This window comes from Zea mays, chromosome 3 (assembly GCF_902167145.1).
Source record: "Zea mays cultivar B73 chromosome 3, Zm-B73-REFERENCE-NAM-5.0, whole genome shotgun sequence".
In the NCBI taxonomy this organism is placed as follows: Eukaryota; Viridiplantae; Streptophyta; class Magnoliopsida; order Poales; family Poaceae; genus Zea; species Zea mays.
This window is the reverse complement of record NC_050098.1, coordinates 180,411,301-180,424,376: the sequence shown is the minus strand read 5'-3', so window position 1 is coordinate 180,424,376 and position 13,076 is coordinate 180,411,301. Positions and strand designations below refer to the sequence as shown.

The window sequence follows — 13,076 nt, the reverse complement described above, 5'->3', positions numbered from 1 at the left end:
TATTTGGCGAAGCCGACCGTTGGCGTCTCGGAGCCGTTGGCGCACCGGACACTGTCCAGTGCACACCGGACAGTCCGGTGCCCCCTCCCGACCGTTGGCTCGGCCACGTGTCTCGCGCGGATCGCGCAGCCGACCGTTGGCCCGGCCGACCGTTGGCTCACCGGACAGTCCGGTGCACACCGGACAGTCCGGTGAATTATAGCCGTACGCCGTTAATTCATTCCCGAGAGCAGCAAGTTCGCCTGAGCCAGCCAGGCGCACCGGACACTGTCCGGTGCACCACCGGACAGTCCGGTGCACCCAGACAGAGCTGGCTTTGGCTGAAACAAGCTATCTCTCTCCAATTTGTTTTCTCCTGTTTCCAGCACTTAGACACAGTACATTAGTCTTTAAAACATTGTACTAAGTCTGAGAAACATGCCTTTTGACTTGATTTGCACTTTGTCCACCACCTTGCATATATTAACACTTAAGCACTTGTGTTGACAATTAATCACCAAAATACTTAGAAATGGCCCAAGGGCACATTTCCCTTTCAGGTTGTAGTTGGAGGAAGCGCCGTCGGGATAAAGTACCTGAAGGGGTTTGGCTGATCAGATAAAAAAAGGATGACATATTTTAGAATTTTGATGTACGTAACTGTCAGTACCATGGAACAGGGGTACCCCTTACTACCGTATGAAGACGCAGTATCCACGTGGTAAAGGTGTAGTACGTGGGACCAGACCATGGCTCGCCCCAACCTCGGGCGACTACTCTAGGCCAGCAACAACACCCGACCCCACCACGTTGGCGGTTTCGGGGCCGCCACGTGGCCAGAGAAGATGATATACTCCAAGGTATCAACAATGAGTCTGGACCCCATGGAAAAGTGCCGAACCCTGCATATACAAAGCCAGGACTCCGGGTATGGTCCAGGACCTCCACGTGGGCAAGCCAGACCTCTCGGATGGGATCTGGACCCCTCTGTATGGGGTCCGGGCCGCTCACAGCGGGGTCCCGAGATTCTGGAACAGAGAATACCCAGGTCTTAATCAAGGACATGCGGGGGTCCGGAACCGACACGTGTCTGGACCTTATCGTATACGCTTCCGCTCCCCGCCCAGGCGGAGACCCGATGCTGCCACGTGGCCTACTGCACGTGACGTAAGCCAACGGGCGGAGCCTGACGTAAGGCCCCTGGGCCGCGCGGCCTCTGCATTTATTGCGGATAAGGCGCGCCGCCTGTCCATTCCACTGGTAGGTGATGTGCCGCCTCGTCATTTAATGAGCCCTGTCCATTCCACTGGCAGGCGATGTGCCGCCTCAGCATTTAATGGGCCCTGTCCACTCCGCAAGCAGGCGACGACCAGACCATCCCGCAGGCGACGTGCCTGTCCATTCCATTGGCAGGCGGCACATCCATACTACCGCATGTACTATACTCATCATGACTCACGTGTTACCGAGGAAGCAGCCGCGACATATTAATACTGTATGGACTACGGACATTATGGTGCTCGAAGATCGCCCAGGCGTTACAGGCATTAGTTACTTCCTTCCATTCTGCCTCTGGGCCCACATGTCGGGGCTCAGTATCCTTGTATGTGCCTCCCTTGAGCTATAAAAGGGAAGGCACACAACGTTACAAGGCAGACCCAACTCGAACTCCCATACTCACAAGTTCATACAAGCTCTCAAGCTCACAGACTCAATACAACACACAATGGAGTAGGGTATTACGCTCCAGCGGCCGAAACCACTCTAAATCCTCGTGTTCACTTGTGTTCATCGATCTCCGAATAGACAGGCAAAACGTTTAGGCCCCTCCTCATCCTAGGATTTAGGGCAGGTGCGTTCCGCCACCCGGCCGGAGAATTTCCTCTCCGACAGTAACCATGTGTAGGTTTTTTTTGCTACATATAATATGAAATAAGCTACTCTTAAGGAGATTATGAGCTTATCATAATCTAGTTATTAGATTATATAACTTGGACCTATAATCTAGATGTTTGTTTACCCATTAGATTATTTATGTTGGATTATATTATCTCACCAGATTATATTTGAAACAAATATGACCTAAGTATCCAAACAGTATCTAATATCATTTACAATGTTTTTTCAAATATCCAATTTCTATATTGTTATTTATTGATATATTTTTATATCTCAACAATTTTTATATGTCGTTGCTCCATAAAAGCATATCTTGTTTTTTATATTATATTAGTTATACATCCAAAATAAAATGTGAATATATTTAGCGATCTAATTAAAAATTGTTTCTTAACTACTCCCTCTGTCCTAAATTAAAATTCGTTTTAGACTATTATTAGGTTCATACAATAATTGATGTATCCGTTTCGTACATATGTAGATTTATCATTATCTATTTAAATATAGACATAAAAATCAATAACTAAAATAAATAATTTGGGATGGAGAACATTTTTTAACAGAAAGGGGTTTCCCCTATTTCATTAAGAAATAGGAACATAAATACAGAATATGGTCTAGGATCCAAACTTATTACATGACTCGGAGCCAACGAGAAAATGAAAGTCTAAGAGCCCTATCCAGACATATCTAAAGAGACATCTAACATCACAACGCTAAATGATGGCCAATCTAAGTCATCACCACCAACAAAAGCTCTGCAAAAGTGCAACAGGACAACTAATGATCTAGTAAAACCAAGACTACCAGATCTTGGAGAAGAAACATGGTTTCTGATGAGCATCACATCTCGCCCCACACGCAACATTACATGATTTGTTTATCCACCGGCGCTTGTATTGAATGTTCAGAAGCTTTGAATGTGTTTTGGAATGGATTCCTTGCTCTTGTATTGAATGTGTATGGGTAGAATGTTTGGATGTGTTGAATGGAGGTGGTTGAGGTTGTATTTATAGCCACCGTCCACTTTCTAGCCGTTGCCCTTATTATGCCAACTGCGGACGGTCCGCGCCCCTGGTCCAGACGGTCTGCCCCTGCACATCAACGGCTAAAATCTCAACGGTCAGCAGTAACGGCTATATCAATGGCTATAGTGTATTAAATGCGTCGTCAGATGTCAGATAAAGCAGTCACGGACGGTCTGGCCGTGCACCTCGAACGGTCCGCGAGGATGCTAAAAATCCATTTTAACGAACCTGTCACCTTCGAGTTTTTTTTTTCTGGTTTTTCAACGGGCGGATGGTCCGCGCCTGAGGCCGGACGGTCCGAGCTTGGTCCCGGACGGTGCTCTCTTTTTCCTTCGGACAGTCCACAGTGTAAACGCGTTCCTATCTGAGGCTCACCCCGGTGTCACGGACGGCCCGCCGGAAGGGCCCGAACGGTCCGCACATAGGTGAATTTCCAAAAAAGCTTATCCTATTCGAAATAATCTACGGTATTCCGGACTGTCGACTTAGAATTGTTGTAGATGAACTTATGCACCTGAGAAATGATCAATTATACAAACTAGTTAGTCCATAAGATTTGTGATGGTCGTCAAGTACCAAAATTAATTATAGAAAATGGTTAAGACCATTTCTCTTTCAGCTTACTTTGCTTAGGCCAGACATACTTGGCAGTGACATGCGTTTCTTTTTTTACAGATGTCACACCACAAGGGTTTAGTGCATTCCCTTGCATGATGTCCCTCCTCCCCCGCATTTTTGGCAGAAAACACGACACCCAAATTCAATATCAGCCGCACCAGAGGGATGGGATGAGGAGGATTACTTAGAGAAGCCCCCTCTCTAGGAGACGAAGACTGCATGTCAGTTTTGGGCTCGAGTTTTACTCGAGGGTCGAAGACGCCAACTAAGATTGCGTTGTCTTCCCCATGGTGGAGAGTTTTGGCGCCTTTCAACTAGGCTCAGACGATCCCACTTAAGGTTCCTTCCTTTTGAATCCACTTTCACCAGGTTCTTAGGGATTTCTCCAATCCCCACCCTTGGCCAGGGATCAATCGAAGAGGGAGGCTACAGCGGAACAGATTTCCAGCCACCATGGAAGTTTTCCTTGACTCTCACCGAGAGATGCCAGAGGGAGGAGAGGAAGGCGACGAGATGAGGGAGAGGGCGAGATCCGACTAGGTCATCATGGAACCCTAGAGAAGAGCGCTTACTCGGATGCAGCGCCACAACGAAGGGCTCTAGAAAATTGCTAGAGAAGGCCACATTCATTCCACACGCACTTGGGCTCACGTCCACCAAGGCGGCCTCTTAAGGCGTGACGAGGGCTAGTGGAATTTTTCTCGCCAGTGATGGCTGGGACGACGTGGGAGGGGAGGAGTGGGAGAGGATGGAAAGGGGAGGGAGACCAGTATCTCTTAACAACGGACTGATTTGGTGGATAATAAATGTATAGGATTCATGAGGAAGGAATCCTCTCGCTATTTAATCTAGCCCTTAGCCACCGTCGAGCAAGTAAAAAAATTATATTTCTATGAATTGTTCCCAAAATGACAAAAATATGGTAAAAAGGTTATTCAATTTGATTGACTTAAATATGCCTCGTTCAGCTCGGCAACCCGACCCGGGGAGAGGGGAGAAGTGGGAAACGGGGAACGGCGAGAACACGCGGATTTCGCTGCGGGAGAACCGGAGAAGGATAGCATGCGGTCGACGGTGTTGGTGGCGCGGAGCCTGCAGAAGGCGTCCGTCCCGCCGGCCTTGCTCTCAGACCCGACGCCCGGCAGCCTCCAGCCCACCCGCCTCGCCGCCCATGTAAGTATGCATTTGAGCGGCCGTCACTGCCCACCGCGCAATCTCAGCACGGACACCTCGTAAACCCTAAACCCTGCGGTTCGAGTAATCGTGTTCTTCTGATTTACCTCCTATCATCGGTTTCCCGCTTGTCAGGTCAATGGCGCCGGCTCCTCGTGCTCTGTTTACCTCGCCTCTGGCTGCCGCGTCTACAGGATCGAGGTTTGCGTCCCCTACTATTGCTCCTCTCGTTTCGTACAACTGGATTGTATAGCAAATCATGCTTGCTTGTGAAGCAGCTAGTTAGAGTGTTCGGCGGTGATTTCTGTTATCACATCAACCCTTAGAATGGATATAGTTGTGTTTGATGTTAAGCCGTAAACTCAACGGATTGGGTTTGGAAATTTCGAAATTGTAGATACTAAAAATTGTTGTGTGATTGTCTAATTGCTGAGTTCCTGTTGATGTTAGAGATTACAGTGGTGAGGTATGTTAGTGGCAGAACGAGAATGTAGCCCATTTTACTGTTTTTACAGTGACATTTTTGTGAAGTTGATTTTTCCTCTCTTTGGAGATGGAAGATAAGACTGGATGCTAGTGTGATGCTGTCCAAAGGAAAGGAGAGCCTCTTGATTCCTGATAATGCACAGGTATAATTCCCTCATTCTCAGTCTCAGGCGTTCTGTTCCGCTCCCTGTCTCAGTTACGCTAATTGAAGAAAAAAAATCTCTATGGAAGGTCATCAGTTCGTCGGTTGTGGATCGCTGCCCACATCGTTCTGAGATCCAGAGTGTAGCTCTTGCAGAGGGCGAAGGTGCAGTCTTCAACATTTGATGATAACATGGTGTTAAGTCTTATTTCTGAAGTTAAAACTATAAAATGCGGTATCTGCAATAGTCATTTGGCAAATGTTATAATATGGCTTCAAACAGCCACCAAAGTCTATGCTGAATGCATTGACATCTTATTGTGCTGTTTATGCTTTTGAGTTCTTATCCAGCTTTACCATCTGAAACTAATATTAGAGAGCATGCATGAGTAGCATGACTTATTGCCATGCACTATATTATTTTATAGCTGGAGGAAATGATATTAGAACAGTGTTTGGTTCAATTTTTTCTAGCAAGCATTGCGTACCATATTTAAAGTTTCCTGATGCTGTGGGTTGTTGGATCTTCGAAGGATTTTTTGGCTATTTGTCTTATTTCAACCCTTTTACAATTTGTGTAATTCCAGATGACTGTTTGATTCTGGGAACGGTTGACTCATATGGTCATCTTATTGTATCTCGTTTGGACATCGTGGCTGATGGTAACTTCACTATCTTGTGACTTGTATGAAACATGGTGTGGATAAATACGAAAAGTATGCAAACCATTGATTATGTTTTTGCTTCTGCAATAAGAGAGCATTTTTGTAGTAATGGATTCACTGTTTTAGCCTCTCTTTTTTCCATTATGATCATGTTATATACCATATACTCTATTTAAAACATTTCAGCTCTGACAAATAAGTTTCAACATATGTAATCACCTATCGTTTGGAAGTCAAACCTAGTAATTTATCACAAAGATGTTCACATTCTTGAATGGTAATATGACTTTTTCTTTCAAACAAGTTTGTGGTAGTTTTTTTTCCAAGGGAAATACATCATATTGGTGGTACTAAACTTGCTCAGACATTGACAGGACATCCTATTCAGTACCACCTCGTGATTGTGGTGTTGGGGAAGGCAGTTGGGCTGGGGTATGCTTTAGCCCAATGCAGCAATCCATGGTATTTTTTGTGAGCTTTTATTACCTATTTTACTTCAACTTGCCGTTGTTGACTTGTAGTTTGTAAAAAAATGTGATGTATTATGTTTCCTAGTGACCTTATATGGTTTAGCAAAAGAACCAACATGTGCACTGAGTACACAAATCCATATCGGTGTTCTTTCCAGGTAGCTGTTGCTCGTCAGTTGTGCAAGACCATTGATATCTATGATCAAGATATTCACGTTCGGAGTTTACGCACGTAAGTTCACTCATGCAATAATTTTGGCATTGTGCCAATCTGTCCAACTGCCTTTTTTATAAAAAAAGTCAGATTCCGCTGATAAATGACATCTTTCAGATAAATAAATGCTAACCCATGACATTTTTGGCTACAGATAGAGCCTATATTACAAGCTACTGCATACCCAAAATGACTCTAGCTTCCTCATCGACTCTTAATGATCTTTGTATGCACAATCTTTTTATTCAAAGGAGGCTGCTGTGGATTCAACACATAAACCATGAGTTCTTTTAGCAGCATCCATTATCTCACAATTGCAGACTGTAATTTGCACGATTTAGGGGGTAAAACTTAACTTGCAGGCTATGGTATCCATCTTCGTTTAGCTTTGTTCAATACTCTCCACATGTGAACGAAAGTAGTTCTCTCTTGGCAACTGCAGAAGGTTCTCAGGTTAGATTCTAGCTCAGCCTCTGTTAAATTTCCTTTTTCTGTTGTCTTTCCTCATGGTAAATAATTGCAGCTGAGCATCTGGGACCTAAGAATGAATAACAATGGGGGATGCGTACATCGCATTACTGGATCAGTTGGAGACATTATATACTCCACATGTAGCTCACCTTCAGGACTGATTGCTAGTGGTGGAACTGATCGTGCTGTCACCATCTATGATCCTCGCAGGTGATTTCGATATTTCATGATTTTTTAAGGAATTGAAACTGCAAATAATCACTCTGTCTGCATTTGTTATCCCAGTATTTTCTGTTCATTTTTTATTGTATCCAATACAAATAATAGGCGGAAAGATTGATAATAGAGCTTTTGGCCATCTGTCTGAATTAGTCCGGTTTGATTGATCAGTTTGGTTTCCATTTTTTATGTAGGTGGTCTGCTCTGTCAAGATGGGTGGGCTGCTCCAAGTTTGAGGTTTGATTTAATTCCTTCTTATTTTACTTGATGTATATTTCATGTTGTAATTTATTACTGGAAGAATCTTGAAGTGCATAAATAGGAACACAATTTTTCATGCAGTAAACTTCACATGGGGAAGTTTTTAGCTAGTCTATTTGCTCTCTTGTGCAGATTACAGGTCTTGCGTTTTCATCAGTTGACGAATCTTTCATCTACGTCCAAGGTGTTGATTATGAGGTATACATCTGGTTTGTATTCTGTGGACCTTGAACACATACAGCTTCAACTATTAGCAGTGTGATTGAAAGTTGAATGCCTATTTATATTACAAAAGCCTCCATCACGATGAGTGCCATTTATTTTGAATTCCAATGTTGGCATTCCTTTATCATTGGTGGCTTCATTGAATACTTCTGCAAATTACGTTACTTATGTGGGATATAACTGAAGGGCGGGCCTGGTGCAGTGGTGAGAGCTGTCTCACGGAGTCATCAGCTCATGGCTTCGAAGTAGCCTCTCCTCATTGCAGTGGGAGGCTTGTTTCGGTTTATTCTTTCCCTAGACCCCATCATGTGGGAGGCTTTGGCACTGGGTCTGCCCTTTTTATGTGGGATATAACTCCATGGCATGGAGATTGCACTGCACACTTGTAGCCTTGAGAATGTGGTTAGATTTGACCCATATAAAAATATTTTATGCTATTTTAGCCGATCATGGATAATACAGGCGCTGTGACTGTGTGACATACATACTGCAGATTACCTGTGGACATTGGAAACAAAGTGAGCGAGCATTCTCATTTCGAGGGGATTCCAACTGGTTGGGGTTTTCAAAGGTACTCCCATATTCAGGCCCCATTTTTGAAGCCCAAACATAATATAAATGCAGAATGTAGGATTGTAGGCTTGCCAGCAAATGTTTGCATAAAAATGTAGTCAGATGATTCTTGCGGCAAAAAATATTATATGTTTGTGACAACCTTGTTTTCAAATCAATGCAGTGTGCCAACAATGATGTGATAGCAGGGTGGTGCGAGTCTGGAAGTATCTTCATTGCTGATGCTAGGCAGCTATAGGATCAATATCCCCTTCATCTGGTGCCCTGGAGCCCCGGAAGTCACCAGTATGTGTTGTGTTTTGCCATTTCTGTAAGAATGTGATGTTTACAGGAGGAACTGTTCTTAACTCTCCAGTACCAAGTAGCATGCGAACTCATGCCCATTGGCCATTATGGTTCTTGAAAAACATGATTATTCCAGATTTCATCCAGCAAATTGAATTGAATTTGGTCACCAGAAGGGGTATTGGCTTGTACCAATCATTGGTATCTTTTATTAATGGGGTCTCAGCAGTCATCATATCACGTCAAGTTCACGCTTTATCTTGAATATTTTGATCATTCAAGCACCAACAAGGTACACGCCTCTGGAAGCTCCCTGGCATTACGATGTTTCAGTTTACGCAGGTAAGCCACAGGTAGGCGCCCCGAGACGCTGCGTAGCATTATGACGTTTCAGTTTCACTTAAAGTAGGCCTGCTTATTGGAGTACGATTGTCTACTTCCTTGCCAAACCTACCTGCCATGTTGACAACAAAATCTTAAAAATAAACCAGGCAGAATGAACACACGAGCAGGCAGGAACAGCAACCTTTCTTGGTCATGAGCACTCCTACATAATATGATTTCGTTTAACCTTTGTGTCGGCTAATTGCCCATGCTATTTCAGCTAAGATACTACAACTTAGTTGGCGCATATATAAATAGAAAAATGACATACAGGGGCAAATTCTATGTTATAACTGTAAAGAGACGGCGACTGAGCTTGGCTCCAATCTACCACTGCATTGAGTTCGTTCTTCTAAGATCTCCTGATGGTTTTTTCCTCAGAATGACTGGCGTCACCCGTTCCAAGAGCTGCATCAACCAAATGTATTCTTTAGAGAAACATATAAAACGGCTACCCCAAGAAAAGCAAATGAACATTGCTCAAGTCAGTAAATCCAAAGCCAAACTGAAGAGCCATAAAAGAGTGTGCTTAGTTAGAAGGCGAGGTTGGATGGGAATGGGATCATCTTTCTGGGGATATGATCATCCAAGTTGTATGTTTAGTTGAGTTTTATGGTAGTCAATATTTTTTGGTAGGAGTGAGGATGAATAGAATAGTTAGCTAAATCATGTCTTGTAAATCTGATATGCTAATATTCGACCTAACACTCACAAATATTTTTCAATGTTAACATTCTCACAAACCATTAACATAGTATTTATCACTAACAATCCTTTGATTGACCCGCCAGCTGTACACTAATCAGCACAACACTTACCAATCACAATTTTATGATGATAAATACTAATTGTTACAATATTCTAACCATAATTAATCATTTAACCAGTTATCACCATTAGATTAAGTGGATGATAAAAAAGGATGGGATCCCGTCCCGCAAAAATCCAAACGGAGGTGGATCGATGCGATGATGAGATATGCTTCTTTCGTAGTTCCATTTTTGACCATGTGCCTGAACGGTGTGAGAAAACGTCACCGTCTCGATTCCTATTGATAGTGACAAAACTACGCGATATCTAATTGCATTCGGCTTAAGCTTGACAAATGGGGCTGCAACAGATAAGTACTTTCAGGATTGCAGGCTCGAGCCTTTTTTTTTTAAAAAAACACAGGTGTAATTGGCCCCATGAAAAAGTAAAAGATGAAAAGGACAATGTCACACTTGTCATGTGTTGCTGCAACGCAATTGCAAGCTATCAACATCAAATGTTGTCTATTTGCCAAACCACTTAGGCCGGCTACGAAGGAGCCTTAGACACGTTAGCTCATTGGAGTGTCAAATAGGCAAAGGATACCAAACTTCCAGATTCGAGAAAGCGTAGGAAATTGCTTATCTTAAGCATGAACAGTGTTTTGTTAACCATGATTGTGGTCCTTACGTATGTTGTTGTTGAAGACAGTCTTCTCATATTTGGGAACATGAGTGCTAAACTGAGATGAAAGGCTGCTTTATAATTTCTGAAGCGATGGGTTCAGCCGTTCCAGAGGTATATTATTTGACTAAACACTCCCAAGTACCAGCAATAACAAGTACTGTGTCCTAGGCTGGTTTCAAACGTCATCCAACCGAATTTCAATAATCTTCGAATTTAATGGGCCATATAAACTAACATAATACATGCATGCACTTCACACCCGTTAACCAAAGGAAGTTACCTCTTTAAGCCGCTTCTGGTGCCGCTCTTCCTGAAATACACGAACATCAAAAGCTTATGACAAGGGAATGGCAACATCATTTAGAAGGTAAGATGTTTGCATATCGATAAAGATGAACATTCATGAGGCACTGGTATCTGAAAAGAATGGTTTCACACACAATCAGATTATGCATAGTAGAGAGATGAAATGAATTGGGGAAAATAACACAACGGATTTTTTTCTCTCTATGTAACTACTGTGCATCTATACTACATGCATTGGGACTTGCATGAATATGGTTTACATAATTTTTGTAAGATTTTGTATTGCAAAGTTTTGGTGCTGTGCTATGACTAGTCTAGAAGTACTAAAAGGTCACTGAAAATAAGTGTCACCACGATATATTTTGACTGCAGAATCCAATTTGTGTTTGAATTCACCTAGTCATGGATACTACACAGTTTCCCACACAAACCCAATGTGTCAGAGTCGAGTATTACCTGTTCTCTCAACAACTCGGCATTCTCCTCCTCGAGGTGCGTTACCAGCGATTCTAGCTCGGCGATATAAGCCTTCAGCAACCGAGCAAAAGACAAACAAATTCCCCACTTACATTCGCACAATTGGAAGCTTAACAATCACGTTAAATTGCAACATCTGTGCACCCACCTGCTTCCTCTCCCGTGACCGGGCAGCAGACTCGCGGTTTTTGATCATTCGTTTCTGTCGCTGCATCGCGGCGCGATCCACTGGATCCATGAGCTGCCGCTTCCTTCCCCTCCCGCCTCCGCCGCCAGGCACACCCACGCCCTCCGCTCCGCCCAGGAACCCCATGGCCGGCGCAGAGGGGCCCGAAACCCTAACCCCATCCTCCTTCACCGCGCCCTCCTCCCTGGCCAGGAAGTCCTCCAGCGTCATCTCCGGGCCGCCGGCGCCACCACCACCAGCGGGGACGGCAGCCTGAGCCGCCACGGGGGGCACGGGTTCCCCACTGCCACCTCCGCCGGTGATCTCCTTCCACACCTCCTCCGCCGTCCTCCGCGTGGCGACCTCCGGCGCCGGGGCCGGCGACCTCGGGCGTTCGGGCTCCGACGCGGGCGGCGCCGGGGTGGGCATGTCGCTGTAGATGCCGCGGAGGAGCTCCTCCACGTTCATGGAGCCCAGCCCGCTGCCCCCGCCGCCGGGCCTGCTGGCGGCCTGCGCTAGGCGCGCGAGATCAGAGGCCGTGTGCGACGGCGAGGAGGACGGCATCACCCTCGACGATGCCATGCGCTTGGCGCCCCCGCGCCCAGGGCCTTCCCGACCCTGTCCCCGCCCTCGCCGCGCCCTTGTCGTTTCCGTCGGATTACCTTTTTTTTTATCTCGCTCTGCTCTCGGAACCTTGGTGACTGGTGAGACGAGGGGAACTGGGGAAGGAAGGAAGGAAGAAGGAGCGGTGGTTGGTTGGTTCAGTTGGTTGGCTCGCTCGCTGGCTGGAACTCGGAAATCGGAATGCGAGCTAGGAGGACGGGACAGGGTACACGGGAGTACGGGACGGAAAGCGCTGGTGAGTGACACATGTTTGTGCGTGCCCTACGGGTCGGGTGAGTTTATAGACGCGGTGAGCTGGGCATATTCCGAATGTTTTGCTTCACCGTCTTTCCGGCGTCCGACTCGACCGGCAGCGCGGGCCGGCCGTCCGGCCAGATTATTTATTGCGGATAGGTTCCGTGTCAGAGCAATTTAGCAAGGAGATAAGATGAGGGATCCCCTGCGGGCGGATTCCTCTCGCTGAACCGTGTCTGTGAGTTCGAGGCTAGAGGCTAGAGATGGCAACGGGTACAAACCCGCTGGGTTTTGCCGTCCCAAACCCGTACCCGTGAAAAATATCTATGCCCATTAAAAAACCCATACCCATGACGGGTTTGAGATTTTGCCCAAACCCGTACCCATCGGGTTTGCGGGTACCCATGGATTACCCGCGGGTTTCATCTCCAATATACTTGTTCTTCTCATAATCAATAAGTATCGTAATGATTAATGATATCATGATCCAAAATTTATGTAATGAACAACGAGTTCATGATTTGGTATAAAAATTATTAGTAGAGAAAATGAAATACAAATAATAAGTTGTATAATTAAGTGACCTTGCACTAAGTTATCCATCCACAACATATATAACGCTAGTAAAAACTATAATAGCAAGCAAGCAACACTCTCACCGATTACTGATACATTCACCAATTGATAAAAATTATGAAGTAAATAAGGAATAACAAGTTTGTTGTTCGTTTATAAAATAA

At 44.9% G+C, this 13,076-nt stretch overlaps 2 protein-coding genes across 6 annotated transcripts; one reads left to right on the top strand and one right to left on the bottom strand.

The window, feature by feature from the left end:
- The first annotated feature begins 4,464 nt into the window (after positions 1–4,464).
- On the top strand, positions 4,465–8,919 carry LOC100273832 (uncharacterized). 4 transcript variants are annotated; one of them, XM_035965740.1, is made up of 13 exons: positions 4,465–4,697; positions 4,833–4,898; positions 5,263–5,326; positions 5,415–5,490; positions 5,913–5,987; positions 6,355–6,452; positions 6,619–6,692; positions 7,037–7,127; positions 7,198–7,355; positions 7,559–7,601; positions 7,758–7,823; positions 8,344–8,421; positions 8,587–8,919. In XM_035965740.1, the coding sequence occupies exons 1-13, from the start codon at positions 4,480–4,482 to the stop codon at positions 8,659–8,661; spliced, it is 1,182 nt and encodes a 393-aa protein (XP_035821633.1). In that variant the 5' UTR covers positions 4,465–4,479; the 3' UTR covers positions 8,662–8,919. The 4 variants fall into 4 exon arrangements, with proteins under 4 accessions (XP_035821633.1, XP_020405175.1, XP_035821634.1 ...); XM_020549586.2 differs by having other exon boundaries at positions 5,251–5,326; XM_035965741.1 differs by having other exon boundaries at positions 4,503–4,697; positions 5,213–5,326.
- A 265-nt stretch (positions 8,920–9,184) lies between these two features.
- On the bottom strand, positions 9,185–12,456 carry LOC100280716 (uncharacterized). 2 transcript variants are annotated; one of them, NM_001367139.1, is made up of 4 exons: positions 11,461–12,316; positions 11,292–11,363; positions 10,810–10,839; positions 9,185–9,500 (listed from the first exon to the last, which is right to left on the bottom strand). In NM_001367139.1, the coding sequence occupies exons 1-4, from the start codon at positions 12,058–12,060 to the stop codon at positions 9,420–9,422; spliced, it is 783 nt and encodes a 260-aa protein (NP_001354068.1). In that variant the 5' UTR covers positions 12,061–12,316; the 3' UTR covers positions 9,185–9,419. The 2 variants fall into 2 exon arrangements, 1 of the variants encoding a protein (NP_001354068.1); XR_004856923.1 differs by having other exon boundaries at positions 9,219–9,500; positions 10,810–10,946; positions 11,461–12,456.
- Between the last annotated feature and the right edge of the window lie 620 nt (positions 12,457–13,076).

Bases quoted from the DNA above. Each gene is read 5' to 3' on its own strand.
- LOC100280716 (NM_001367139.1), bottom strand. From the start codon at position 12,060: ATGGCATCGTCGAGGGTGATGCCGTCCTCCTCGCCGTCGCACACGGCC. The intron at 11,364-11,460 runs GTGGGTGCACAG...CGGTTGCTGAAG, and splicing joins GGTCACGGGAGAGGAAGCAG to GCTTATATCGCCGAGCTAGA. The intron at 10,840-11,291 runs GTAATACTCGAC...CGTGTATTTCAG, and splicing joins CCGAGTTGTTGAGAGAACAG to GAAGAGCGGCACCAGAAGCG.
- LOC100273832 (XM_020549586.2), top strand. From the start codon at position 4,480: ATGCCTCGTTCAGCTCGGCAACCCGACCCGGGGAGAGGGGAGAAGTGG. The intron at 6,693-7,036 runs GTAAGTTCACTC...CTTAACTTGCAG, and splicing joins CACGTTCGGAGTTTACGCAC to GCTATGGTATCCATCTTCGT. The intron at 7,602-7,757 runs GTTTGATTTAAT...TCTCTTGTGCAG, and splicing joins TGGGCTGCTCCAAGTTTGAG to ATTACAGGTCTTGCGTTTTC.